Here is a 24,963-nt window from a genome sequence, read left to right on the forward strand (position 1 = left end):
CTCCATGGCTGGGTAACTTTGCCTGCAGTCTGGGCTCTCCTGGGAGTTGTGCTGGAAGGAAAATGAGCTGCCAGGTGTGAAGCACAGAGCTGCAAATTCACTAAAAGTGGTAAATCACAAACATTTCCGCCACAGAAAGACTGGAGGAATGCAGTGCCCTGCAGCTGAGGAAGGTGAGAAGTAAATGACAGATGGACAGGTGAGAGGCATGGCAGAACTGGGTGAAACTCAGCTGCTGGGGGATATTTCCAGCCTCACCACAGAAACTCCACCAGTACAGTGCCACTGCTTTGCTGCATGCCACAGCCACCCCTGCTTTCCTCCTGTGACTGTAGCAATCCAAGAGACCAGGAATTTACAGGTTCCAGCACTGGCTGAGGAGCTGTTTGATTTAAACAGTGAGACAGGAAACACATGGGAAAATGTCAAAGAAAATGAGCCATTATCAGAAAAGCCCTCACACATTTATAATTGGAAACATTTATATCTGGAAATCACCTCAAAATCACAGCTCTTGCATATTTTGCTATAGGTTACCCACTCAGGGCATTGAGTGAATTTCTTTGTGTACAAATTCTATCAGCTTGTGATATATTTATTTTTAGATCTGGTAGCCTTGCTACATGTCCGTAGTTCTCTGATTACTGACTTGCCCTGAATTGTGGGTCTCATGCCAAGAAAATTCTATTTTCTGACAGCAAATGACACAGCTCCACTGCTGATTGATTTCCATAGGTACAGAGTGTGTGCTGTAGAGTGAGGATTGAGGCATCAAAAATGTTGTTCCTAAAAGATCAAAAGTAGATCGATGAAGACATCTGGACTGCATGACACTTCTGGCTGTCTTTGCTAGGCAATGCAACACTTAATAAAACCAAATTACACAGATGTTCCTCGAAAACTTTCAGTCCTGCAGCAAATTGAATAAACTATCGATGCTTCAAACAAAATCTTTCTTCATTCTTATTCCAAAATTTTTCAAGTGAATCTAACAACAATCCTTTCTTTGTTTCTCACCAAAACAGGGCGAATATGGACAAATTTCTAAAGGCAAACCTGTCCTTGAGGCCAGGCACAGGCCCCAGAGGGCCAACACATTTCAGATTTCATTTCAAACCAAGGCCCACAATGCAAGTGAAGGTGACCCTGCTGAAATCAAGGACAGACTGTGCTCTGTTTGAAGATCATGTATAAGCTACGCTAACGGTCCTGGGGATGGAATATTTAAATGCAGACTCCTTTCACTTTTCTCACATTTCAAAAGGAATCACAGCAGTGTGTTTCACAGCAGCTTTCTGAAAAGAACTGCAAAAAAGACAACATAGGAAACATTTTTGTAATGATGGGGGCTGATCCTCACCTCAAGCCACTCGTTTAAACTTCCTGTCACCTACTCCAGATTGCAGAATTTCAGCTGATTTAGGATCTAGCCCAATTTCTGCATGTTGAATGTCCAGAGAAACTTTCTATTAATGACACACAGTAAAACGCACTTTCCAGCTCCTGGGATTCACACTATGGCCTAGAGATAGAAGATGGGAGCTGGGAACAAAAGCTTTTACATTATCAGAAACTATTGAAGAGAGCTACTGTTTATATTAAGGTAAATATGGCACAGCATTGGCAGTATTTGATGAAAAGATAATTTTAGATGCTTTTAGTAATGCTGTTAAAAGGAATTCTATTTAAGCTGGACATTTGTCAAAACATGACACCTGTGAGTGCAGGTGTGGTGACATCAGATCCAAGATCTGCACCAGAGATCTGCTTCTGCAGAGCCCTTGTGCACAGCACTGCTGTTCCTGAAAAGGTTCCATTTCTTCACCAGTCTCCTTATAATGTGTTTCAAACACATTATTTTATTTTTAATCAGAAAAAAGATTTCTTTACTTGACTCAATTTACATCTTTACATCATAAGCAAGGCCATCTTCTAGTTTTGCATATGGATTTCTGGACATCACAGTAATAAAAGTAAATCATAGCATTCAGAAAGGAAAAATCTTGATAAAAACAAAGAAAGGTTTGAGGTTAGATAGATTGATTAAATAGTTCCTTTTGACTTACAGCATCAGAGAAAGTGAGGTTTCCAAAAGTGAATACCTATGTTAGAAATACTGAGCTTAAGATAAACTATTCAAAACCATTTTGTGATCAAATCTGCAACGGACTGAAGTTGCATGAAAAAACCTCCCCTGGGAGGTTTAAAACTTCTCTATGAAAATGGAAAGTAAGTGCAGCACCACACAATGTGAAGGGGAATGCTGTAATCCTGACACAGAGAGGAAAAGGGAATGTCTGTAGCCTCAGTTCCAAGCACATCAGGTTCTAAGGGATGGCTTCATGGCTGCTTAAAAGAGCTCTGTCCCTGATTAGCTTTGTGACATCTGATTAATCCCCTCCCCCGTACTAAGAGTGTTAACAGATGCTTTTACAGCCAACATCATCTTCTTTTCCTTAGAACCATTAAGGAACCAGAAATGAAAACTGATTTACAAACTGACTCTATTGCAAACATAAAATTTCCATAGTGTGCCCTCTGGGCACCTTCAGTTCACTCCTATTACCCATTGTGCCCTCCCACACTGTTTCCCTTGTCCCATGAAGAATTTCCCTTCACTATCAGCAACTCCAACTGCCAGAGGGCAGGGAGACATGGGATATTGGGAAGGAATTGTTCCCTGGCAGGGTGGGCAGGCCTGGCACAGGTGCCCAGAGCAGCTGTGGCTGCCCTGGATCCCTGGCAGTGCCCCAGGCCAGGCTGGATGGGGCTGGGAGCAGCCTGGGACAGGGGAAAGTGTCCCTGCCCATGGCAGGGGTGGGATGGAATGGGATTTAAGGTCCCTTCCAACCCAAAGCATTCCAAGATTCCATGAACTCACTCTGCAGATCATTTATTACTGTGGCATGTTAACACCACTCAGAAATGGTGCACAGCCACAATTCTCACCAAAGGTAATGGAAATTGGAACACTCACCCTGTTTGATATCCTGGCTCCTGCTGCAAAGTTGTAGGTTCAACAGGAAGAAATTACTTCTTGTCCAAAGTCTCAGAGTGATTTTCTGCACAATTTGGCATCTTAATATTTTTACATTTTGGTGTAAATGATTTATGCTTCAGAGTGGTAAGTATTTTATATTTTAACTTAAGTGATTGCTTTCTACAAATTTTCAAGAGTTCTTCCATAACAGAGCACTGTCAGTTTGCATTAAGCTCCAGAGTAACTGGCTTTTTTTTATAGTCTCCATCAGAAATGGATGTAGTTGCAGAAAATCCATGGAATAATATATCTTTATCCTACTATGAAAGGTGGAATATGTGCCACAAAACCCAAAGTTAATTTGGAATAAAGGGAATGACAACTTCCTTGAATTCCCATCCAGCAAACCCATTCCCAGGAATTCCCTGGCATTTCAGAAACCAACATCCATGATCACAAGTAGACTAACAGAATCATAGAATCACAGAAGCTTAGAACTGAAAAGGACCACAAGGATCATTGAATTCCAGCTCCTGGCCCTGCACAGGATCACACCATGTGCCTGGAATGGTATTTCTTGTGTCAGGCTCACGTGGTATTCCCTGTGTGAATGCCATTGGTATTGTTCAGAGGCACTGCTAAAAGGATGGAATAATTACAGACAGGCGTTCCAAAAGTTCTCATAAAAGAAATGCACATTATGCACAGGAAGATGCTGAAAGCTCTGTATACTCTGGGCCAAATTCCGTCTGCCAAACGCTTCCACCACTCATTCCTGTGCTGGAGGAGATGGGGAGTAGTGAGCTGTAAGTAAGTGCACCCAGGTAGCCAAATGCCTCCTCCTGCTTGGCCAGGTTGCTGTATTTATGGCATCCATGGCTGTTGCTATAAAAGGCTGTGAGAGCAGAGGGAGGCAGGAGCAGGGCCCACAACCCCTCGGCCAGCCCAGACAACTGCCAGCACCAGCTTGTCCTTCCCAATCTCTGAACAGAGACAAAACCACTTGAAAAGAGTGGCTCACTCCAGCTTCCAAAGTGCTCCCCTGCCACTACTGAAACCAAGAGGTGGAAAGACAAAGAAAAACCATAAGGAGGTTTCCTGAGGATCATATTGATGAGTGTTTTATTATCTGCAGCATGGCTGGCTCTACTGGGCTGGCTGGGATGGGGTTAACTCCGCTCAGCTTGGATCGTGCTGTGGTTTAGGTTGGTGACCAAGCCAATGCTGACCATGCTGACATTTCAGTTACTACTGAACTGTGCTGGCACAGCACCAAGGCTTGCTCTGCTCCTCAGGATCATTCACATTTGTTTTAACTCAATCCACAAGTTTTCTTTCTTTGGTTCTTCTTTCCTCTTCTCCCATCCCATTGGGCAAAGGGAATGCGAGTGGCTGCAGGGATCAGTGAGGGGGGAGGCACTGGGTTAACCCACACCCCTGGTCTGTTATCATGTGTCATCATGTGTTATCATGTGTCATCATGTGTCATCATGTATCATCATATGTTATCACTTACTGTGTGTTATCATATGTCATTCACATGTTCTCATATGCTACCATGTGTTATCATTCTATTGTAGCACTTCAGCCCTCCTTGCAGTGCCAGTGATCAGTTTTATTCACATTTTCAGTCTATAAGTTGCCTAGAAAGGAGGAAGGGGCCACTGGCACTGACAGCTGGCAGGAGGTTGCAGTTGCTCTCTTTTTAGGCAAGAAGGAATCTGCCTGGTAATGCCCCACATCTGACTGCTGGCTTCCCGGACATCCAGAGTTTGTGTGGGAGCTGCTCAGGGAAGGTCACAGCCAGAGGAATGCAGGAAGGAAGCAGAAAGAGATGCTATCTCAGATTTTGTGTGTACATCAGGAGCTTTTCCTAAAGGCCATCTCAATTTAGATAACTTCTTTTCCTCTCTCTACCCTTCCTTCCTTCCTTTTCTCCTGGGCTTCCTCTTCTCCAGAGTACATGAGAAATCTGTTAATGGGAGAAGGATGTAAAGGAGTGATCAAGAAAACAACTTGTGGGCTAGAACAAGCTGACCTTCAAGGTCCCTTCCAAACCATTCTATGATTCCAATTTCAATTTTAAACCTGTTCCATTTCACACATTTGTCTTCTTTCTGACCCTATTGATTTCCATGAGTTAACCTGGCTCAGCACATGCCTGGACTGCTCATGAACTGCAAACTGCTTTGGAGGGAAAAATCTTCCAGAATTCTGTGTCTTCCTAATTCCATAAGCAGCAAATGCTCTGTATGCCCTCACCCTCATTCATCCAGGGATGCACAGGACCCTGGTTTTGTTCAGTGCAAGCATCCCCAGCTGCACAGGAGGGTTGGGTCACAAAGGCATTGTGGAAGAGCCCTGGTGCCTCCAGGCCATGCAGGATCAGTGCAGACTGCCATGACCCACTGTGAGGTGCATCCCAGCAGGAGCAGGATTTGAAAGGGCATCCAGACACATCCTGGTGGAATTGTGCTGATTTAGAGCAGCTGGGGACCAGCCTGACTTTGCTAAAAGAGGGCAAATTAATGGACTAAACTTTGCATGGCTCTTTCTTTGAACCCAACAATGAATCACACCTATGGGTTTTGTGCTTTTTTCTGCTCCTGCTGCCAGCCATCCAGGCCATTAGCATGAGCACCATGAGGAGCTCTGCATCCACTGCTTCCTTCTGTGTCTGCAGTCCCAGTGTGCTTTTATACTGATCCAACAGAGACTGCCTAAAGCAGCCAGAAAAGCTTTTTCTGCTACACTAGCAACAGTCTAAATCTTTTTCCAACCATAATGCCTGCCTAATTTTCTCTCTGATATTTATTAAGCCCCTTGAGACATTATACAGCTTCAGCATTCCCCCCCTTTTTAACTTTATGCTATTTTCATTCCTTTATATGAGAATTTTGTTTCTCCTCCTTTTCCTACACTGCTTCCAGAAGTCCTTCCCTTATCTCATTACTGCTCACCACCAGCATCTTTGCAAATCCTTCAGCGTCGGAGGCTGGGAGCAAACACAAAATGATGGATGGGAGATGAGAACTGACCTTTCCACCTTCCCATCCAGGGTGTCTCCAGTGTCTTCAGGCTCAACAGCCACCCACTGGCTTCATCTGTGTCACCAGCTGAACTGACCTGCTTCTAGGGCTGGTGTCCCTCTGCCCTCACACTCCTGTGTCCCAAGAGGTTCTCAGTGAACAAGCAAAGGCCCATTTCCTCTCAGATGTCCCCTTTAGATGGGAACAAAGGATTCAAATAATTTTCCCTATGTTCTTCACTGGCAAAAGATGTATGGAGTCATCTACAATGCATATAAAAGGAAAAATTTCAAAGTGTCTCCTACTGTCATTTCAATTCTATAATTAATAACTATATGCAGAAAGGCCTTCCACACCATTTTCTTGCTGTCACACATCCCAAATCAGACAGAGGAAAAGAATGTCCACTGATAGGGAGTATCTATGTCCTGCTATAGCATTTCCCCTAATTTAGGTTGCATTATTGATGTACAGGACTCTGTACTTGAATAATGTAACAGTAAGGCTCTCACAGAAAGCACCAGCACTGGCTTTAATGTGTGTCTATAAAGATAAGAAAAATGTATTTTAAAAGTCCAGCAGCTTTCAAACAATATATTTTCAAGTTAAAGGAATACTCACCACAAGGAATTTAAAATTGAGGTGAGAAGGGGGGGCAACATTTCTTCTAAAATGCTAATGAGTTACTGTCTTATAAAGTGAAAAAAATCAACAAATCTGACATATGAACAAACATTATGAATATTCAGGAAGGTTAAGCCGCTGATTCAACGTTTTCTAGGAGTGGACAACTTTTGCACTGATCACACAAGCCATTCTTTTTCTTCTCATCATGAGCACGCTCCACTGTGGTGTCGGTGTGCTGCTGGAACATATGTGTGGAATTGCAGGGATTGTAATTCATCCAGATGGCAGGAAGCTCTGGAATTGTTACTCCTATGCTACAGATGTTTAACAATCCAACCATATGGCTCCAATAAGGCAGCCTTGTCAAAGAGTACAAAAACTGCACTAGACACAGAGCCCTGTAAATGGGAATGCAGTCCTGAGGTGGGAATGTTCCTGTGGCTGCGCTATAAATGCACACATCCCACTAGGAAGCTGGCATGGCTATTGCAATTACAGAATTTATGAAACATTATTTAAACTCCTGAAAACAATCAGGCCTCATATTTGCATAATTTCCCCAAGTCAGCTATTAAAAGAACATTCCTCATTTGTTTTTGAAATTCATTAAAGGCATCAAACAAAGGTGAGTTGAAAAGCTGGGTAAATAAATACATGTTAATACAATAATGTCCCCAGCCTCTGGCCTGAGGGAAATGCCACTGTAGGTAAAAACTGAGATTCAACCAGTGAGACCAACAGTTTCTTTAGAAAGGGATTTGTCAAAGTCAGGGAGCCCTGCTGATGCTTGTGACAATTGTAATGTGGAAAGCTGAATGTTGAGAAACAGTCTGAGATCAATAATATCTTGGCCAGGAAAGGAAAGCACCATGAAATGGTCCATCTATAACTCTACTGAATTTTGGCAGGTTTGAAAGACAGATAAATGGCAGCAAATCAGATTGTTAAATCACTAATCCTGTCATTATTACATCCTGTCACATTGCATAGATTTAGACATTAGAAAAAGAGTGTAAGGTAGGAGAGTGAAGAAAACACTTAAAAGCTCAACTCCATCTGTGAAGAAAAGGTAAATTCCCAAATTTTGTTTCATGGTTGGTGCTTTTCTGCCCAAAAGTCAGCTGGCAGTAGCTGCTGCTCAGAGTCCCATCTGCCTTCCCTCTGATGTCAGGTCTCTGACCCTTTGTTCCCCACAAGAAGTGTCTCGTCTGTACAAATCTGTTGTGCAAGAATAAGATTAAAATGGACAGACTGAACAAAGCATTGGTCTCTTAGACAAAAATGCATCCATTTAGCACACAGGGCATCTTTCCACCTGACATATTCTTAAAGGGAACTATTCAATTACCATCTCCTCACAGGCTAAAGAGCACAAAAGAGCCATGTAATATTCTTTTTCTCTTTTTTATTTAGAGCAGCAAAGTATTCAGAGCTGCTTTATCTACCACAGATACTAATCTAGGCAATATAATTTTAAAACATCCTTACAAAAACCTTGAAGGGCAGTTGAACCCTGTGGTTGTTTAAAAAAAGATTTTCTGCAGTTTATGCATTTGCTCTGCCAAAAGCTTACCTTAGCATACAAAGTACAGTAAATCATAGCTGCTCTGATTTACTGCACAGACTGTGCTGTTTGTTTTCAGGGACAGCTCAGGGAAAAGCTCTGTCAAGTGTAAGAACATTCAGAGAAGGGGAATCGTTTTGCAAAGCTCCCACAATGGTAACAACATTTCTAAGACATCAGTGAAGGGGAAAAAAATGCAGATGTGCATTTGCAGCATTTTTCAGGGGAGATTTTTTGGATACCACTGCAACCCCAAAATATCAGGCCCTTTGGAGGCACAAAGATAATTTCATACTGTTTAGCCTAAGCATTAATGGGCTGGCCAGTTGTATAATTTACCAGGCAATCAGTTAAATTATTGGACCTTGTGCCTGAATTCCACATTTTATTTGGGTAGTAGCACATACAGATGCCAAAAAGGCAAAGAAGACACCAGAGAAGTGGCAGAGGAAGAAGCTCTGGATCAACATGATTATTTAGAACTGAGGGTAGATTTTATTAGACTTAATCTGTTTAGTAAGCCCTAACAAGAGGACAAAGATAAAGCCATATATCTGACATCCTTTTGAAAGTTAGTAAATGAAAAGGGAGAAGATCAAAACAGTAGCTGAAAGCCTTCACTTCTGTTTTAAAATCCAAGAAACAGTCATTAATAGAGATTTAAACTCAGCCCTCTCTAGTCTAAACATGTCACTGTTAATTACAAAGCCATTTAACTTTTGCAAGAAATAAAGACTGCTATTAATGAAAGAAGAACCAATTAGCCTTTAATCTACACACTGTTTTTTAATCAAACTTTCTTTTGATCATCAGACTCACTGCAGGATGTATCCCTCCTCCCCATGTTGTAGTGGCTTCCATGATTGCTAATGGAATGGATTTTAAAGGGCTGGCTGAGCAGGGGGAGCCCTCTCTGCAGGGCTGGAGCTTGCCTCCCTTCCTGCCAAGGACAGCTCAGGAAAAGCTCAGAATTTGGTGTCCTGACCACTCTTGGAGTAGCTGCCTTTGGAGGAGCAGCACTGAATGCGTCTGGAGGAACGTGGGACAGGAGTACTGGACAACCTTGTTAGGAAACAGCAGAAAAATACCAGTGTAAAGGGAAGTAAGAAATGGGATGGAAAAAGGCAAAAGCAGAGAAGTGCCTCCAGGAATGAAAATGGAATTTACTGCTGACTGCAAAGGATGATGAATGAGAGAATTTGCTTGTTGGCACAGGAACATATTGTAGGAAAACAAAACAAAAGAAATGGGATCAGGGCTTGATGTGTTACAAACCAAAGGGGTGACACGAAAAGGACCCCATTAGCAAAATATTGGGCCTCCAAACTGTTGCTTGAGGGCTCAGAGAATTTCAAGGAGGTTTTCTGTTTGGTTTTGGGTGTTTTTTGCTGTGTGGCTACTTGTAGTAGCAAAATAATAAGTCCAAGCGTCTGGAATCCATCATGATGGAGAAGTTCTTCCCTGACATCATTTCCCCCTTGGCTGCTGTTGCTGCTGTGATCTCCGGGAAGGACAGAGAGCAGATGTCCCTGAACACACACCAGGCTGATAATGAAATACAAGAACCTGACTCCTGCACATGTAAACAGCAGAGAGAGTGTAACTATTATCTGCTCTGTGTCAAACACGGGGCTCTTGGTCTGACCAGATACCTGCTGCCTGCTCTGCATTAGCAAAATTTCAGTGGATGCTGTTCTTTCTCCACCACAGAAAGATAAAATTTGCCTGGCAGCAGCAAAACACTAAGTATTAATACTAACAAAAAAACCACCTCAAAACAAATGTTAATATCCTCAAAGAATCAGAAAGTCTGGGGAGATTTATTGTTGTGACAGTATGGCAATTAAAAAAAAATTAAAAATAAAAAAATCAATAGATTGCAGGGAGAAAAGTAATAATAAGTATGCTCTGTGACAGACAGGATTCTGAGTCATGAAATTCAAGACTGTAATAAAAGTATGTGGAACAACTGCTGACATGGTATTGACACCTGAGATGTCAATAGGTAGGTGCATACTTACCACAGGAAGGATTCCAGCAAAGACAATAGGTTGCAATAAATGTTTTTCAGGACTTGACTAACAGCATTTTGCACTTCAAAAGATCAACTTATTACACTTTCTGTAAAATAATTCTAATGCCTTATCTCAAAGGGCTGGTGATTTTTCACAGCCCAAACCCCTTGAATGTAACTTTTTGGAAAAAAGGTCACTGAAAATGAGATCGGGGTCCATTCATGGTTTTCAGCTGCTCATGCATTACAATAAGAGTTACAGAAACTCAAATAAAAACATCAACACGGCTAAAAAGAAATAGCTGTAAAGCACAGTGCCAAGATATTTGAAGTTAGCTGGCTAATTGTATCATTTTCACATTTATTCCATGGCATTATGAACCTGTTAATAAAATTTGGATTCTGATGCTGATCAAAACCTCTTTGTGTTTTTCTGGTGTCATAATCTCCCAACACAAGACCTAGATAAGAGGTCCCATCTCCACTCTCCTTTTGAGTACATGCAGAACACTCAGAAAGCTGCAATGCTGAAAACATGTGACACTAATGTACAGGGTATTTTTAATTAACAGAGCTCTTAGGCATGCTGAAAGATCCATTGTGATTTTTGTCCCCCCTCAAACTGACCTAAAACACACCAGAGCTCTGTATTTATTTATACAGTAGAGTTGGGAGAAAGTTCTTCTGACATCTGAGAAGCTTTAAAAAGTTTAATTGTTGATGGGTACCATTGTGAAAAAAAATGAGATTTTAACTCATTTAACTCTTGAAGTAAGAGCTTTCAAGGGTAAGAGGCAAAACCTTTACACTGTTGCTTAAATTATGTGGTAGTTTATTCTTAAGAGCTCTCAGTTCCCTAATTCCTTAACATTGGTGAATACTTGCATTAATTACTCCCCAAAGTAAGCTCTGATTCAAGAAGGCACTAAGGGACTTCATTAACTCCCTCCCCAATGACTTCAGCCAAATTTCCCTCTGTACTTGAGATGCACATATCCAAACCACCCCGAAACATCCCATCCCCACAATTCTACCTGCGATCAGCGCCAGCTGAAAGCCCTAAAAGTCAACCCTAATGCAACAAGTGTTGAATCTATCCCCAGCTGCTGCAAAGCCCCCAGGGAAGGTGCCAGGGCCCTGTGTACATACGTATGCAGTAGTCCCCGCTCTCGTAGTAGCCAGGGCAGCACTGCGAGCGCCGGCGGTACATGGTGCGCAGCCCCCTGCGATAGGCGGTCTTGTAGCTGATCCTGCAGCACGAGACACAAACCATGGGACACTATTGAAAATCAATGCCTCCTGCTGCAATGATATTTGTGTTAAATCATAGTAAGGCTAGCATTCAATAATTATTTTTAAATGCATGAAAGCTTTTTGATAATAAACGCCACAATAAGGGAGGAATCGATACTTGTTCTGAAGCTTGAAATATGACTCATGTTATGAGCTCCGGGCTTGTGACAGCCACTGGAGCTCTTCCTGGGGCAGCTGCTGTCTTAAAACATTTTCCCAGTCCTGCTGCAAGGGCAAGGAGTTTCTTCAAGAATAAATGATTTATTTTTGCACATCAGCAAGGTCAGATCTCATCAGTGGAAGGAACAGAGTCTTCTGCAGAGACCATTGTGTCAGCTGCTACACAAAACCTTACCACAGTGGCAATGCTCTCAATACACAGCTTGAGAAGTTAACCCCAAGTGAATTGTTCCTGCCTGCTAACCCTCCCAAGGCACTCCTACCTTGCAAAGTGTCATTATAGTCCCAGTTCAGTATTTAAAGCCTGTTTTCCCCACCACAATACTGTAGCCCACAGAAATTAAGAAGTGTTTAGCATTCTGAAGCATTCCTACAGTTATTCATAGCATTAGCAAGGATACCACCATAGAAAGGTAATATTTAACTGCATATTTAACAGCAAACACTTCAAAACAGCTTTGCTAGTTTATGGAAATTACCTCAATTGAACAGAATCTATTGTCCCTCATGTTGGATAAACTGATCGAATTCACTCTGCTGCATTCCAATCTATACAATATTCCAGAAAGCTCTGCAGCTCTGTTCACTTCCAAACACTGGAACACAGTAGCCAAAAAGCCAAGTGCCACAGTCCCACTGGGATGGTGCTGAACAGCCAGCTTGCAACTGAATTCATGGGAGTTGAGATAAAAAAAGGCCTCTAAAACCCCCTTGAAAGACTGTGAATATTAGTGGATATTTATTAGGATACTTTGGAAGCAGAATGAATAGAACAGAAATATCCTACGGCCTGAGAAAAATTAACTCTTTGGTACAAGTTTTCATTCAGTCCTAGAAATGGACCCTTCTTCTTTTTATCTGATTTTCAGTGCAGATTTGGGTGCACTGATTCTAACACAGATCCATTTCTAATTATCACTAACCCTCAAATGCCTGATTATTCACAATTTAGGAGGTGCATGGACTTCCCTTTACAAACCTGGATATGCATCAGTCACTTGGGAAAGAGAGTTGGTCACGTCTGGTCAGGGAACAGACACTTCCAATCCCATGGCAGGGCCAGTGGAACGATACATTCTCCTGGATGGCCCCATAAGGGATTGACTGTCACTTAACTCACTCAAACTTCAGGCAAAAAATCTCAGTATTTCTACTCAAAGCCCTGGAATTCCAAACACACACCTTTGTGTACACATCTATATTGGAGCACCCCAAATATTTTGGGTAAACAAGAGGTGTGTGAGGAGATGAGAAGGCAGCAGGAAGCTCAGGTTTCTGGGGATGAGCTCTTACCTGTGCCTGGTGCACTTGAACCAGTTGAGGATGTCTGTGCATCGTGTGTAGTAGATCTGGTCAAAGGGGTGAGCATAGGATTCCTGCACGGTCACGGCGTAGCTGAGGGTGGACAAGGAAGGAGGTGAGAGGCTGTGAAAAGCTGCAGTTCCCTGTATCTGTTGCTCATGGAACTCCAGTATGAAACATATTTACATCAAGAATCTCAGAAATTTGGGTATCAGCAAAGAGCAGAAAAGGGCTTCCTTCTGCTTCCTCTTCCTGAAGTTTGGAAATGTTTGGCTTCATGATAGGCATAGAGATATCTCTGTGAGCAATAAACCATTCTCTTTTAGGAAAAAAAATATTACTAAAATTCATGGAAATTTAGAAGGTGAAAAGTGAATGGATATGGGCAAAACCTGGGCAATTTGGTAAGAAATCACAGAGCTCCAACAATAGCAAGAACTGAGGAATCCCCCCAAAACACCACTTAGCCATGCAACAGGTTCTATGTTCATTATTGTTTGGGCCTCTCACGTGATCCAAGAACCCAAATCTCATGCTGGGGTCAGTGGTGGCAGAGCAGTGCCCCACAGCAGGTGTGAGCACTGCTCAAGGACTCCTCTGTCAGGTGCTGATCTGGACACAGGCCCCACTTTACCAGACCTACAACATCTTTGGAAAACAATACACAAATCACCCTAGGCAGGTCAAGACCCAGGAATCAGATCCTCTAGGTCACTCATTATATGGATTGTCTTAATTCTGCAGCTGATTTCCCTCTCATCAGCAGGACTGCAGATGTGATTAAGCCCTGGGAGATTGCATCCACAAGGCAATACCAAGATATTTGCTTGGAGGGGTTGAGTGGCTTGAAATCGAAGATTGGGCTGTTCCTGCCCTGCTTGTTGTGTCCCCTCTGACAAGCCAAGGTTCCCCTGGATGCTGCTTTGCCCTCTCTGCTGGGTTTGACAATAATGTTTTTACTTCTGCTAATGCCAAAATATAAAATATTTACATTGCTCATTATTAATGTAAGACAGTAACACTTGCAAATCTCAATTATTATTTTACGATCCCGTTTATTATCCAGCAATAGCCCTAACAATCTTTTCCCTTTGATTTATTAACATCTAACTAACAAAGTCATCTTGGTCAGTACAACCAATCAATTTTGGTATTTAATTTTTGTTTCTCCTTGATTGGGTCTCTAGGTTGCTGACTTTCTTCAGACAAAATCAATATTTTATTCCTGTGCTCTGAATGCACTTCTAGCATGCAGACTGCAAAATCCTTTTCCTGCACAGTTTTTGCTTTGCAGTTGCATTATCTACAATGAGTTAATTCTCTAATTAAGGCCTCAAAACATAGTCATTAAAGACAATCCTATTTTTACCTTTGTTAAGGGGGGTATTTTGCTGAAGTGTACAGCAGTTCGGATTTGTGTGGAATTGAACCAGAGAGCAGGACTGGAAATGTAGCAAGTTCAACTGAGAAGTACAGGACCTTTAGCCTCTGCAAACAGCCCCTGTTGAGTGTGAACCCCATCAAAGGCTGTGGGTTTCTCTGTGCTCACAGGAACTGGCCTGCTCAGATCCACTTTTAGGACCAGGACACTGGAATAAGAGAGAGAACAAGAAATTCCAGGGCCTTTCATGTTCAGTGCTTTCGTTCACTCTTTGATGCCAGCACGAATTTGGCAGGAAGAGCCCCGAAGTTCAGGCCAGACAAAAACAGCCAGGATGTTGCAACAGGAAGAGCTTCAAACTTTCTTGCTGGACAACAAGCAGAAAAAAGCAGGACAGAACAAGGCCAGCATTTCTGTGGCTCTCTCCATGATGGATGCAAACACTTCAGTGCACTCCTGTCGCTCAGACCCTGGAGGAGCTTCCCAAAGGGCACAGGGGGATGTGGTCAATAGCTATTGACCATAGCAGCCTTGGAACCAATTCCTTGGGATGATCCAAACCCTCCAAGGCACTCCAAAGCACTATTTCTCTAAAGCAAATCTCTTTTCTGAGATGTGGTGGTATTTACCAAATTATGGCTCTCAGCTTACCTTCTAAATGCAAAAATATGAAATGGATGATTAAAAAAATAAAAGTTGTCAGGTTACACATTACCTTTCCCAGTGACTACAAACATTTGGATCATCTGGATTTAGGGACAGGGTAGTTTTGAGCAGGAAAGTGAGAATAAGCCCTCTCAGAATCCACTGGAACAGCACAGGTGCCACCATTGTTGTACCTAGAGAAAGAGAAGAAAGTAGAGCCATTAGAGACAATTTTGAAGAAAATATCCTTCTAGGCCTTTTCCTTCTTACTTTTGTGCAAATCCAAATACTGTGGAGCTATTCAGAAACTGAAATACTTGAAAAAGCAATCAACTAAACAGTAAAATGCTTTAAAAGTTCAAATCCATTCTAAAAGGAATTTATACATTTAAACCTAATAAAAGCAATGAATTTGATGATTAAACCACCCAAGATATTGATAGCCCAAATGATTCTCCCAAAGAACATTTCTGATACTGATTATTTTTATGACAGGCTGTCTGTACTGACAAATAAATCACTGAGGTATTAAAGCAATCTATTCTTCCATCAACCTACAGGCAAGTGGGAGAATACCCAAATGCCCCCTTTGATTTATTTAAATGGGGTTTACAGGTGTCAATATGGTCTGGATGTGAGACTCGTGCTTATTGCATGATGGAAGGAAAATCAATGCCCTCCTCAAGCCCTGGAAGGGGAACCACTGAGAATTACAGAGGTCAGTGCATTGGGGCACATTACACAGAATACTGAACATGAAATAAAAATATTTGCATTGAAGCTGGAAAGAGGTTGCACAAAATTCACTGGGTGTGGTCTCTTCATCACCCTCCTGCTCATCTATTAAATGTACTGACTTACACCTGCTTGGGGCTTTGAAACCAGAGTTGTGGTGTTGGCCTAGAAGTCTCCAATGACACCAATCAAAAGTTCAAAATAGATGGAAAATAAAATTGCTTTTTTTGTAACAGCGTTAGAGGTGTTAATCTGTAAAACATTAAGTCAGGAAAAAGTATTTTTAAATATCCATTTCAGGCATTTACATGGACATATAATTCACCATTCAAATCAGAAGTCCTAGAAATTATTCCTGGCAACAAGATTGCCCTAAAAATAGATTGAATTTTCATATGATCATCAAAAAAACACATGGCTCATTGCCTCAGGGTCCAGAACAGCAAAAGGATGTTAAGAGGTTTGCTCTGCAGGGCCCTGATATACAGCCCAGCATAAAGAAGCCATCACAAAGCAGAATGAAGAGCCAGGAAACTGCTCAGAAATTGCCTCCTGACCCAGAGCCTTCTTAGGCAGTTCAAGGACACCCATTGCCTTTAGTGGATTCAAGTCAAAATCCCAGTGGGAGCAATAGCTCATCTTTTAAATTATTCCTAGAGCACTGCTAAACCCAAAGATAGGTCTAAAGCCATGTAAGTCATATTAATGTTAATTAACATGATTTAATGCTAATGTTCCTCATGAAATGATTTTAAGTCAAGGAGTGACCATTTTTTACCTGTGGGCTTTTCCAAAGTCCCACAGCAACAATGCAAAAGCTTAGCCTGGAAATCCAGAGAGCTGACAAGGCAAGGATGTCTTTATGGAGAAGCCAGTGCCTATCCCTGTCCTGGGCACTGCATGTCCATGGAGGAAAAGTGTCTGCAGGGGCTGAGCTGCCAAAAGCCCCAATGTTCCAACAGTCAGAGCTGTGGGAGAGCAGAGCTGAACATTCCCTGAGCACAGCATGGACAATGGATGTGAGCAACCCAAGGATGAGGCTGTACAAACTGGCAGCCCTTTAACCCAAATCCCTCCCAAAATGCCTTTATTTGTGACACTGGGCAGCACTGCAACACTGCCAAAGCACAGGGATAAGTGAGATTTGGCACTGTATTTCCAGGCTATAATTTACCTTTACCCTCCTTCATCCTCTGCACCTTTGGTACAGGGCAGGGCTGAGCAAATGGGGCTGGAGGAGAGCTCCTTCTGATGGGCAGCTGTGGGCAAAGCTGCTGCAGGAAATGCAAATCTTCAGAGAGGGCTTAAATCTAAACACAGTTCTGTGCTCAGTTTGTTAACTTCTGGAGAGCATCAACAGCCTGGGTCTGTGCTACATTAGTTACAGGCAGAAAAGCAGCCTGGCTTGAAATCAGTAATTCATTGCCTGCATTTGCTTTCCATCAGTCATCAGGAACTGAAAGGTAAATAATAATTAATTCAAGCTAGAAATCAAACTTCTCCCCCACTCCAATTTTTTCTCCTTCAGTACCAACTGAAGCCAGTGCCCTTGAGTTCAAGAGAAAGCAAACCTTCAAGAAAGATTTGCTTAGAATACACCAGATGCTAAGAAAGAGGCTCTTAAGATCACTCATTCTTGCTGAAAACTACCCATTCTTTATATTGAATTTTATATATCCTTTATATTAAAGTACTCCCTACAAAATAAAAATAAATGAGAATAGAGCCCTGCTGCCTCACTCACTCTAAAGAGAATGAGGTCTAAAGCAGCCCCATATTTGAATTCTGTAGCTCTCAGAGACCTCAATTTGTTCTTAAGGAAATGATGCCTCAGTTTAGTTTTTAAATCAAACAAATGTCAAAGAATTATTTATAAGCCCTAATAGCACCCAGAATATTTTTTGCTGGGTATTATAAAGAGGTTCCAAACTGTTTTCTAAACTTTTATTGCTAATGCTCTGTTACTATCTGTTTGTGAGGGAGCTGCTTTGTGTCATTAATTTCTTAACTTTATAAGTCAGATTGAAGATCAGAACCATCCAACTCCCCAAATCCAGCAGAACCTCATTCATCTCAAGTGTCTCTTTTTGTAACTCAAATGAAATATTTCACTTTGATCACTGTTAATAGAAAAGCCCTCACACCAAAATGGAATGGTTGCTATTAAAGGAGTCAGAATAAAACTCTAAAAATAGGAGCACACATATTAAAAACCAATATCAAAAAAGAATCCAGTAATGACATCTAATGCTGGGCTTTCAGCTTTCACTGCTCACCACAGCACACAGGAAATTCCTGCCCCAAATTCAGTGGTTGGGGCAGATTCTCCAAGGAGGCAACACCAGCCTTGAGGGGGACAATGCCTGTACCTTCATTAAAGCTACAGCCAAATTATTGCAACATTTCCAGTGTCTGCCACTCTCCCAGGACAGGCAGCCTGGGGGGCTGAACACCCAAATAAATGACACAAAGGTGGTGTGTGCAATCCCCACATGGACTCTGAACTTCATGTCTCTCCAGGCCTGATTTTTCTTTTCAGAAGTGAAAGTCAATTTAGGTAAAATTTGGGAAGAGTCTTTCAATCCAAAGACAACCAGGTGGTTTTCACAAGTGTCTCACTCTGTTAATTATAACAGATGAGGTATCTGCTACTCCTTAGGCCATTTTCTCCTATCTTCCTCCTTTTTGAAAAATTTCACTATTTCACCTACAATATTGATACAAGTCATTGGTTCCATCACAAAAGAAAGGAAAGCTCCAAATCCTAGAAAATCTAGTAGGTGGAAAATCATTAATTTATTTGTCTGTGGAGTCTCTTTACAAAAAGCCTTCTTTGAGGAAACTGCTGGGGTTTGCAAAGAGACCTCGAGATGCAGAGGATCCTTTAAACTTCATGAACATCAGTGTGGAAAAAGCAGTACCCCTGAAGGTAGGACCTACCTGCAAAGAAAATAAGATCTCAAAGAGATCTTATTATTTATTTCACCTTGCTGGATGAAATAAATATCCCACAAAGCTTTTTCTAGATGTTGAGGACTTGGTTTTGGTAATGTTCTTGTGAAAAAAAGACCAGTGTGTACTTTAAGTGGCCAAGGGAAAAAAAAAGAAACTACAGGTTCAATTTCTCCTCTGCTTCCATGTCTGACAGGCTAGAAAATCTAACTAAAAATGACCATTGGAGACTTTCCTGTTCAGGGCCTGAAGTGGTGAAACATTTCATTTTGACATCTCTGTCATAAAATATTTCATAACATGACTTTGACATGAAATTCAAAAAGAATTTCCAGTCCATGACAGAGTTCTAAATTGAATGTTTTTCCCTCAATTTGGGATGAAGTGAGCTCTAAACCAAGCAAAAAAAAACCCAAATTTTGTGTCTAGCTGTAAGCAGAGGTGTCTTTTGCTAGCAAATACCCTTCTTAAATCCTTCTGTACCTTTGAAGATCATAAAGTTGAAATGTTTATGCAGTCAGTTAACCTAAGCTGAATTTTCCCCACAAATTTCCAAGTGACTCATTTAGCAAAGAGTCATGTTACAAAGTCTTACCTTAAAGTGCTAAAAATTCCCAGTGGATCCTGTTTTTACAGATCCCCAGCACATGGAGACACAGGGCACATCAACGGGAGAGTGGGAGAAAGCTCTTGGGAAGTTTCTTGGCCCTGTGAGCAATCGGGAAAAACAGAAAACTGGGTCAGAGGAAATTAGTTTGGGGGTGTGGAAACAAATCAAGGCAGAAATGGGACAAAACATTCAAAATAATTAGATAACAGAATATAATTGTGCTATTTCAGACCAATCCCATCATCCTGCTTTTGGGCAAGAGCAGGGAACTCAGAGGAGTGGAAGAACATGGGGATGTAACACATCCCTCTTACACCCTCCCAGCCTCCAGAAATGTTTCCTGTCACTTCCTACCTACGTTTGTTCCCATATAGACTTTTCCTTCTTTAACATCCTAACCAGAAAGTCCAGTTTCTTTCAAGAAGTTTGATGTGAGACCTTGCAAAAGCCTTCTGGAAATCCAACTGCACCTTCTTGATGCTTGTTTACTTTGAAGGGCTTTCACAGGTTAAGAAGGCTTTACAAAGCCATGCTGATTCTTCAAAAATGTATTACATGCATCAAGATAAATAATTCTGTTCTTAACTCTGGTTTCTACCAAACAGGAAAATAAGGTGTGCCAAAATGAAAATGGATCCTAGTATTTGTGTGGGAGCAATTGAGGAAAATGCAAGAGAGTGGTTGAGCCAGGAAACAAAAAGTTGGATTTCACTGGAGAAGCATTAAAGTGACGGAGTGTTTGCTGATTACACTATTTTAGTCTCTAAGTAGTAGCAAGCTTCCAACAAGCTGCCCTTAGTGGCATTCCTTCTTCTCATCCCATCTGAAATTTTCATGATAGTTTAGGCAAGGGATCATTTAAACACACACTTCATTTGGCTCCACATCAGATTTTGTTCGAAACAAGCTGTTATGAAAGCTAAATGAGGCCACGAGTTTCAAAACTGATCAGGGTTTTTTTGGATGCCTCCATTTATGATTAATAACTTGAGATACCATGAAAGGACTGGATAATTTGCAGAGCTCAGGATACCTGCTCAGAACAACTTGTTTTAATCTGGGCAGTCAAGAACAAATCCATTCAACCTCACTAGTCACCTCTAAAAGTTGTTGTCACGACCAACAGAAATATTGCCAGTGACAGGTTGTGGTTTTGTTTGTTTTTTAATGAAAATTTAAAGCTGTTTTAAACAGATAAACACTTCCAGGAAGGATCAGGTACTGAATACAAAAGCACTGACAATGTGATTCTTATCATCGGAGCCCAGAGAAATTCAAGTGATGGAAGAAGTAGCAGAAACAGCAGACTGTGCCCTGGGCTGCTGTGTTCCCTCTGCTGGCACCTTGCACGATTAATGCAGGAGACAGGAGACAAGAATTAACATGTAATTAACATGACTTGGGAAATGAAAGAATAAACACAAAAGTCCGAGATTTTCAGTTTATGAGGAAATCCTGCATCTGAGCCCTGTGTTCTCAGTCTCCACAGCCACCTCTGCTGCATCATCCTGTGAAGTGGGTGCTGTTCAGTACCAACACAGGAACCAATTCCATTTCCAAGATCTCATTTTAGAGGCTCTATTTTAAAGCCTGAATAAACACACCAGGGTCATAATTGCTGCAGTGCTCTCTTGGCTCTGCCTTACATTCTCTGAACTACAGTTGCTCAGTTTTCCAAAACTGGGCTGGGGGGCTGATTTCAATGGGATCTGAACATCCACAACTCTTAAGTTGCTTTAAATTTCTAAACTCTAAAATACATCTAAACTCTACAATACATGAGTTGTGCTTGCTGGAGAGAACATTGTTACAGTTCCAGGGATAACTTATGGAGTCTGCAGATCTGCTTCAGTGCTAACGCTTTCGGAGATGACTTCTGGAGTCATCAGGAGCTTGGCCACAGCTAAGTGAGAATAAATAATGAACTAAGTGCTGCTTAATCTATCAAATGTTATTTTTGGAAGCTCAAGATTGTTCCTTCAGTGCTCTCAGTGGAAAACTGGGTCAAAATACCAGAGATGTGTCAGAGGCAAGGAATCTGGGCAATTACTTCAGTTATGGCAAATGAAATATGTTTATCAAGACAAAGGCTGCTGGATGTGTCTGGGCCTCTGCTTAAATCCCACTGGCAAAGATTCCAGGCCTGACACTGGCTTAGCAGAGTGGGCTGGGCTGAGGTGGCTCCAGTTCCCCCCAAGTTCTGCATCCATCTCAGTGTTTTCCATCTGAGCCCACACGCAGCCCCAGGCTCTGGAACTTCAGGTGGAATTAAGGACAGGCAAGCTCTCAAAGTCTCAGGATCTTCCCCAGGGGAAGAGGACCGGCCAAGCTGCCAGGTGCTTTGAAAATAAGCTTGTTACAAGCTGATAAGTGTTAATACACTGAGGCAACAATGTGCAAACATGTTTGGCACTGCCCATCCCCTCCATGAGATTATCATCAGCATACAAAGAGGCGCACAGTGGATTTTGTCAGTTCTTACACAAAGTCCATGAGCACTTGTGCAAAGCACAACTACCTATCCAAAAAGCTATTATTTACCACAATGCTTTTTCTTAAATAATTGAACAGTTAATCAATAGTCCAGCAGAAATATAATGAAAAAATTGCATTAACAACACCTAAAAACACTGCTGAACCGGTGCCCAAATCCACATAATTGCTGGCTCCTTTTCAGAAAGGTCAGCTTGGAAAAAGACTTTCTGTGATTTTCTGCCCATAATTTTGTACTTGTATACTCGACTACCAGTGTAAAACTGGAAGCCAGCCCTTTGAACATTTGGCCCTTGAAGGTATCAATGCAAACTCAAGCCCACTGAAATGCTGGTGTTCCTGGGAGTGCCTAAGCCTGAGCTGTCCTTCCAAGCCCTGCCAGGGACAGGGGCTGACTTCCTCTGGCCCCCTCTGGCCAAGGCAGTTTGGTGCTGCAAGGCCACGAAGGCAAAACCCTGGGCCCTGAAGGATTTCACCACAGACATTGTCCTGCAGGCTGGGACACCCTGTGGGGCAGCTTTCTCTGAACCACCTCCACTAAAACATGGACAACAAGGCAAGCCAGGAGGAGGCACTTTGTGCCTTTGGCTGCTCCCTGCACCTGAGGGCTGCAGCAGGGATGGCAGGAAGGAGCCAGGCTTGGTGTCCTCTCCACTGCTGCCACAACTCTCACTCAGTGGAATGTTAAAGCTGCTGGAATCTGTGTGGGGAGTCACTCTGGCTCCTGATTGAACAGTGTATTTATATTGCCTGGCCCATGCCTTTTCAGAGATGCCTCCACAGACATTCCATCAGGAGGGAAAGTGTCTGACACTCATCAAAAAGCTCATCACTGAGAAGCCAAATGAGCTTGAATTGAGCTCACACCCAGCCACCCACCCAGCCCGTGTGCAAGATGGCAAACAATTACAGCATATGCCTCTGAGACACTTGGAGCAACAAAGGCCTTGAATCCCCAGAACACCCAGGATAAACAAAGTGTTACAGCCATGCCCAGATGAGGAATAATGTCTTTAAATATTTCATTTTAAAACCTCAGCTATTTATTCCAACAGACTTTGTTACAGCATTTAAAGAGTGCACATAAAGTTGACCTGAAAATCAGAGTAACAAGCAATAAAATAAAAGGATGTTCAATAGACACACCATGAAATAAATTAACTGTGATCTGTGAAAGTGCTGTGAAAGTCAGAAAAGAAAAAAAAGCTGTTTGAAAATGCAAAATATCCTTTACAGTTATATATTTTTCTAAAATTACTTCTATTTGTCATGAACAATTGACCCTTTCTTTTTGTCTTCATTTATCTCAGAAGAAAATAAAATGAAACAAACAGCAAAAAAGTCCCAAGTACAGTGAACAGCTGAGCCAGGGACAAATTAAGTAACACAGATTGATGGCTGTTGATCTACAGCAGTACCATCACATCCCAATGCTACAGCTCATATTTCATTTAAAGACCCATCTCTTCTTTTCCAGAAACAGTGCAGTATTTATGGGAGAAGGCTGATTTGCAAGCCTAGGAGCTGCACTGAAAATCCAGATTCAGTTTTTTCCAGTGTAGCTTTAAAGTTGGTGAATTCCTTGGACTTTCGAGGTACCAATCCAACTAAAACAAAACCAAACACTGAAATAAATTAACACCGAAACTAAAGATGTATTTTTAAAAAATGCTGCAGACAGGTAAAAGCTTTTTATCTTCAGTATCTTCACCAGGCAGAAAGGAAATAATGTTTGCTACCTCTGCATCTCCACCTTTACTGACCCCACAGGTCCAACTGCACATTATCCTCACCTCTTCTCCTGGGGCTTTTCCCAGAGCTTTATCTTCCCTGGCACTCCCTATTACAGCAGCACACAGGTTTCCTCCTCCTGAATTCCATTCTCCTCTCAGCCTCTTGAAACCTTAATGTAAGAGTTTTTAATTTCATAGCTATTAAAGACATTGATATCCCAGACAGAACATAACTTTTTCTGTGGATGTCTGGTAAGTGTAAGATAAACGTTCAATCAATTTTTAGATTTCTAATGGCTTAAGAATTAGAGTGGCCACGTAAAAACTGCCAATTTTACTTGAAATACAAGAGGTTTCCTCAGAAGCTGCAATAATCCTTTGTGCTTTCCTGTGTTTCTTATAGACACATCTGGAACACTGTCAATACTGGAGGATTGATATTTGGTTCAATGAAAGTCTCAAGTTAGAGATCCACAAAATTTATCTGGTTTCTAGAGCATGCACAAATCTGTCTGAGAATCAGGCTGGTAACTCAGGTGCCTGGCTATAAACTGCCAGATTCAGGCATCCAGCATGGAAAATAGGCTGAACAGATGTGCCCTTTGCCAGGACACAAAGCTGATGCCATGGAGAAGGTGTGTGAGGAAGATCTTTGGCAAGAGGAATGCTGCACATCAAGGGCTACGTCTGGGCTGGGGGAAGCCACTGCAGGAAGCAAAATCTCTCTGCAATCCAGACTAAAACTTGGGTCCCTCAAGCACCCAGCACTGAGGCTACACCACCACAGAGGCCCCTGATCACTCTCAGTGCAGCAGCTGCACCTGAACTGAGAGGGGTCTCGGTGGGTTGAGATGGGCAAGAACAGCAGCTGCAAAAGCTCTCTGACGACAGCCAGGTCCTACAGTTCTGTGTCTGCTTTCTCCTCTCTGTGCCCCAAACTCCCAGCAGATCTAAAGAGTCCTCCAAAATCTCCTCACCTTTCCAGGAACCATCACAGACTCTGTTCGAGCAGTAACTGCAGAGATAAACGAGAACATGACCCCAGCCTTATTTAATTTTACATCACTATGCAAAGCTCTCCACTCTGCTGTCTCCATGACCTACTTTATCTATTGTTTATTTATTTTTTTTCCTTTTCCAGGAAACTCTTCATTAGGGATAAAAGCACCTGGCTTACAGTAACAGGGCACTGTGCAAAACGTCTGTCAAAAGTCAAGGGAGGAACACTCATAAACACATCAGAAAGAGCAAACCCACAGAGAACTGCAGGATTGCAAGGGAGTATCTTTGGTGGAGGAAAAGCAAAGAAGATGCATGGGCCAAAGTCTCTACTGATGTAAATGGCTGAAGTCCATTGAGTTCTCTGTGCCAGTTTGAATCTGGGGAGAATTTGGATGTGCCAGCTCAGTCCAATGCAGATGGCAT

The 24,963-nt window shown here is 42.1% G+C and overlaps 1 protein-coding gene across 1 annotated transcript in view; it reads right to left on the reverse strand.

Annotated features, from left to right (window-relative positions):
* The window catches only part of MEGF11 (multiple EGF like domains 11), a 195,571-nt gene extending 176,163 nt beyond the window's left edge, over positions 1-19,408 (reverse strand). Inside the window, exons 1-4 of the mRNA XM_031059657.1 lie at positions 19,298-19,408; positions 15,086-15,209; positions 12,981-13,082; positions 11,364-11,464 (exon numbers count right to left, since the gene is read on the reverse strand). Coding sequence (XP_030915517.1) covers positions 11,364-11,464; positions 12,981-13,082; positions 15,086-15,201 — 319 coding nt within the window. The 5' untranslated portion in view covers positions 15,202-15,209; positions 19,298-19,408. The remainder of the gene's footprint in view (positions 1-11,363; positions 11,465-12,980; positions 13,083-15,085; positions 15,210-19,297) is intronic.
* Positions 19,409-24,963: the final 5,555 nt, after the last annotated feature.

The sequence above is a fragment of the Geospiza fortis genome, unplaced genomic scaffold (genome assembly GCF_000277835.1).
Source record: "Geospiza fortis unplaced genomic scaffold, GeoFor_1.0 scaffold2, whole genome shotgun sequence".
Lineage (NCBI taxonomy): Eukaryota > Metazoa > Chordata > Aves > Passeriformes > Thraupidae > Geospiza > Geospiza fortis.